Source organism: Coffea eugenioides, chromosome 6 (genome assembly GCF_003713205.1).
Source record: "Coffea eugenioides isolate CCC68of chromosome 6, Ceug_1.0, whole genome shotgun sequence".
NCBI classification, from domain to species: Eukaryota; Viridiplantae; Streptophyta; class Magnoliopsida; order Gentianales; family Rubiaceae; genus Coffea; species Coffea eugenioides.
The window spans coordinates 34,005,838-34,010,387 of NC_040040.1; the positions used below are offsets into that span (position 1 = coordinate 34,005,838).

General features: G+C 36.4%; 1 protein-coding gene across 1 annotated transcript; it reads left to right on the forward strand.

The window, feature by feature from the left end:
- The first annotated feature begins 1,759 nt into the window (after positions 1-1,759).
- Positions 1,760-4,326, forward strand: LOC113775372 (pyruvate kinase, cytosolic isozyme-like). Its single transcript, XM_027320213.1, has 3 exons — positions 1,760-2,179; positions 2,734-3,195; positions 3,308-4,326. Exons 1-3 carry the CDS (start codon positions 1,829-1,831, stop codon positions 4,115-4,117), a joined length of 1,623 nt encoding a protein of 540 aa, XP_027176014.1. The 5' UTR covers positions 1,760-1,828; the 3' UTR covers positions 4,118-4,326.
- The last annotated feature ends 224 nt before the right edge of the window (positions 4,327-4,550 follow it).

The following is a 4,550-nucleotide window of genomic DNA, read 5'->3' on the forward strand; positions in this document are numbered from 1 at the left end:
GGTCGTCTTAATACTTAGTAGCTTAGACTTCAGACTTTTCTTTTAGGTCCAAAACTTCTTGCCAATACGACAGCTGATCTGGAGCTCACAACCGTTGGTTCTGTTTCTTTTTGTTTTTCCTCTGCTTTTCTTCTTTGTCAAACTCCACATAGAAACACAAATATATGCGCATACAAATAAAAGAATTACAAATTTAAAGAATTACAACTTTATAGGATTTGACTAATGGGTACTCTAGAAGTCAACTAGAAGTCGTTGACCACCAAGAGAGTTTTAAGACTTTACTTGAATGTAGGTCAAAGGATCGAATCTGTTGGCTTACATTTTAAAAATTCAGAATTTTTCGAAATGTACGCATCCGTTTGAATTGCTTGACGGATGTTGGTAATGGTTTAGTCCCCGAATAGGTGTAGAATACAATTTATCGTGTCCGACAAAAAAAAAAGGGACTAATAAGAGTCTGTCTTAAGCGTTAGTTCTTAACAAATGAAATTAATTTGAACCTTTAAAAATCCAATTTACAATAGCACCTAACAAATTTCTGTCTTTTTGTTTGCTTTTTCTTTTCTTTTTTTTCTAACTATTTCTTGGGAATGCTTTTCTTTTGTTCCGTCTGTTAAAACTTTCAAAGTGGTATTCTCGAAGAAAGCTCTACGTCTGAAAAGAAGAACTTTCCCATCTAGCCGTTAGATTTCTTTTGGTGGGATTCATTAACCAGCAACAATAGGTCGGTGGTGGTGTTTTCCAGGAAACAAACAATTGTTTTTCGTAAAGGTAAAATGAATTTACTAAAAATAATAGGGCCACAATCTTGATTCTCAAGTAATGAATATTCCCTCTTGCTTGTGAATTATTCTTTCTTCCTTTATTCTTTTTAATTCCCTTGACTTCGGGTTATGTTACCAAATAGTAGTACAATAGAATGTCTGCAAGATTTGCAAAGTAAAAAATAAAAAATAAAAATCAGCTAAAATTTGTGCTAAATTGTATTAAAACATTTTCAGTTTTAATTATTATTCAGAAAACATTATTCTTGAGCAATGTTATGGAGATGATAAACAATTTATTGCAAATTATCTTACAAGAAAGAAGCTCAAAGAGTATCAAGTACAAAAGGTGTAACTAATTTGAATCCTTTCTACTTAACTTCAATTTATTTGTCCATTTACCTCTATCTAAACAATTGCAACTTAAAAACCTAATCACAGCATTTTGTTAGCTTTTTCTCATTGTAGATCATCATACTTAAATGTCGATTTATCGCGACAAAATTGTCAAAAAAAATTTGTTTGTCACATCTAGACGTTGCAAAAATTGTAAAATTCTAAGAAAAAAAAAGCAATTAATCAAACCGTCAATATTCAACTTTTCAATCTAAATTTTATTTCTTCAAGGCCCTGATTATATTATGGGCTGTTAGTGTCTTCCCTGCTGTTAAAAAAAAAAATTTACTACGTATGATTTTAGATCCTTATTAAAATTTTTGGCACGTTGCCAAACAAAAAAAAACGAAAAGAAAAAACTTTTTCAGTCGGTTCTTCATCATATAGTTTCCTGTTTGTGAACCATTGATTGCGCCAAACCGCCGGGGCCAAAAGTGAAAAAGAAAAGGAAACCCATTTGTGACTTGGAATAGGATTTCTTCCTAGTCAAGTCAGCCCATTAACGTGCGAAACCAACAAGAAAAAAGAGAAAATTCGCCAAACCCTACAATTTTTGGTATCAATCAAACCTATATAAGTACTGCCTCCAACCTTCTTCTTTACCACAATACTACAGAAAAAGAAAAAAAAACTTCTCTGTTTTGTAAAATTACTGATTTAAGGCAATGGCTGTTCTTAGTGAATCTGTGTTTTTCTCTCTGATGTCGAGTTGTAATTCTGGAGTTAAGGCAACTTCAGGCATGATTAATGGTCACGTTCATGATCAGGGTCATGTCGTGAATCAAGAAGTCCATCAGCATCAGCAGCAGAAGAGGCCTAAGACAAAGATTGTTTGTACTCTGGGACCTGCCTCGAGATCGGTGGAGATGATAGAGAAGCTGTTGAAGGCAGGCATGAATGTTGCTCGTTTCAACTTTTCTCATGGTACTCATCAGTACCATCAAGAAACGCTTGATAATCTTCGGACTGCCATGCAAAATACTGGGATCCTTTGTGCGGTTATGTTGGATACTAAGGTATCATTCAATCATTCAGTCACCCCTGTTGCTTTGCCTCCTTTTTGTTTAAAGATCAATACTTTAGATGGATTGAAACATTACTTATTGAGGGATCTCTCCTTTTGGCTGATAGTCGATTTTTTTTCCCTATTAGGTAACTGTTTTTTCTTATTAAGAATTTTTAAAAAGTTTTAGATTTTCTTCACTCAGACCAGCAATTCAAGCCACTTTTTCGGTAAATTATTACTCTGTTATCAGTAGACTAGTTGACAACTAGATAAATTGAATCATCATAGGCCAATTTCTCAGTATGCGGGTTAAAGTTCACTGGGTTAGTGTCTTTAATTTTTCTCCAGAAAAAGTGAATAGAAAATTTTTTTGTGCTATAATAGAATTGTGTAGATAATGGAATTCTATTTCCAAGTTCAGTTCTTGGCGTCAATTTTCAGCACTGGAACCTTTTAATTGGTTTATTCAACACATATTGGCGATATTGAGTTTAATTTTATTAATGTACGATGAATGTTTTAGAAAGATGATGTTGATCATTAAAACCTGTTATTCAATTTCAGGGACCAGAGATAAGGACTGGTTTATTGAAGCAAGGAAAGCCAATCCAACTTAAACAGGGCCAAGAAATCACAATCTCCACGGATTACACCATAAGGGGTGATGAGAATATGATCTCAATGAGCTACAAGAAGCTGGCTGAGGATTTGGAACCAAACAGCGTTATTTTGTGCTCTGATGGAACAATAACACTTACAGTCCTGGATTGTGATAAGAAGCTGGGACTGGTTCGGTGCCGTTGCGAAAACTCTGCAGTTTTAGGTGAGAAGAAGAATGTCAATCTTCCTGGAGTTATTGTGGACCTTCCTACCTTGACTGAGAAAGACAAGGAAGATATCTTGGGGTGGGGAGTCCCCAACAGGATTGACATTATTGCCCTGTCATTTGTTCGCAAAGGTTCAGATCTTGTAGCAGTCAGAAAGCTGCTTGGCGAGCATGCCAAAAGCATTATGCTAATGTCCAAGGTGAGCTGACCTTTCAACCAATGCCATTTGAATTCTGATGCTTATTCAGTTGATTCGATTTCCTTTTGATGTTGATTGTTTATTGATTACTATGTTTCCTGTTTTGCTCCAGGTTGAGAATCAAGAAGGGGTGGCTAATTTCGATGAAATCCTGGCGAATTCAGATGCTTTTATGGTGGCTAGGGGGGACTTGGGAATGGAGATCCCAATTGAAAAAATATTTCTAGCACAAAAGGTGATGATTCACAAGTGCAATATCCAAGGAAAACCTGTAGTTACAGCAACTCAGATGTTGGAATCCATGATCAAATCTCCCCGGCCAACTCGAGCTGAAGCAACAGATGTGGCTAATGCAGTTATTGATGGGACTGATTGTGTGATGCTTAGTGGTGAAACAGCTGCTGGGGCATATCCTGAAATTGCTGTTCAAACCATGGCCAAGATTTGTATGGAAGCTGAGGATTCTCTCAATTATCACGAAGTATTCAAAAGAACCATGGAGAATGCACCTATGCCTATGAGCCCATTAGAGAGTTTGGCCTGTGCAGCAGTGCAAACAGCAAGCTCCTCCAAGGCTGCTCTCATTATAGTCCTAACCAGAGGTGGAACCACAGCTAAGCTTGTCTCGAAATATCGGCCAAGTATGCCAATCTTGTCTGTGGTGGTGCCAGAGATAAGAACTGATTCCTTCGATTGGTCATGCAGTAATGAATCTCCAGCAATGCACGGCCTTGTCTTCCGTGGGGTTGTACCTGTTTTGAGCTCCGCATCTACCAGAGCATCTCATACTGAATCCACGAAAGAAGCATTGGACTTTGCCATCCAATATGCCAAGTCCAAACAGCTTTGCAAGCCTGGAGAAACTGCTGTGGTGCTTTATCACTATGAAAGCAGTGTTATCAAGATCTTAACCATCGCCTGAGGGACGAGTTTAAGGGCAATTTTGGTTCATTAAAAGCCCGTATTAAGAATTTGCAGAGTCAATTTTTGGTAGTTTTAATTTCCATTTGTCAAGCTTGGGTTGTAAAATTTTGGTTTTTACTCTGTTCAGAATGTCTGTTAATCTTTTTCTGCATGAAAAATGTTTCTGCAGTATCTTAAACTATATTAGCACAAGTTGTTTGAGCCAAATCTCATGCATTTTCTGAATTATTAATTATTAAAATGACTAAAGTGTGGACTTCTTGTTTGAAACCTTGACGAAGGTGTTTAAGTTTTATTTCTATCCCTTTTAAATTAGTCTTGGAAGCAAAAAGCACTAGGACAATATATGAAATTAGAGCATGGCTGGCAAAATTCAATTTTGCATAATCAGATCATCCCAATATTTAATGCTTTTCCAAAAATAATACTTG

Excerpts from the sequence above, each read along its gene's own strand:
- LOC113775372 (XM_027320213.1), top strand. The coding sequence starts at position 1,829 with ATGGCTGTTCTTAGTGAATCTGTGTTTTTCTCTCTGATGTCGAGTTGT. Across the intron at positions 2,180-2,733 it reads CGGTTATGTTGGATACTAAG|GGACCAGAGATAAGGACTGG; the intron begins GTATCATTCAAT and ends ATTCAATTTCAG. Across the intron at positions 3,196-3,307 it reads GCATTATGCTAATGTCCAAG|GTTGAGAATCAAGAAGGGGT; the intron begins GTGAGCTGACCT and ends GTTTTGCTCCAG.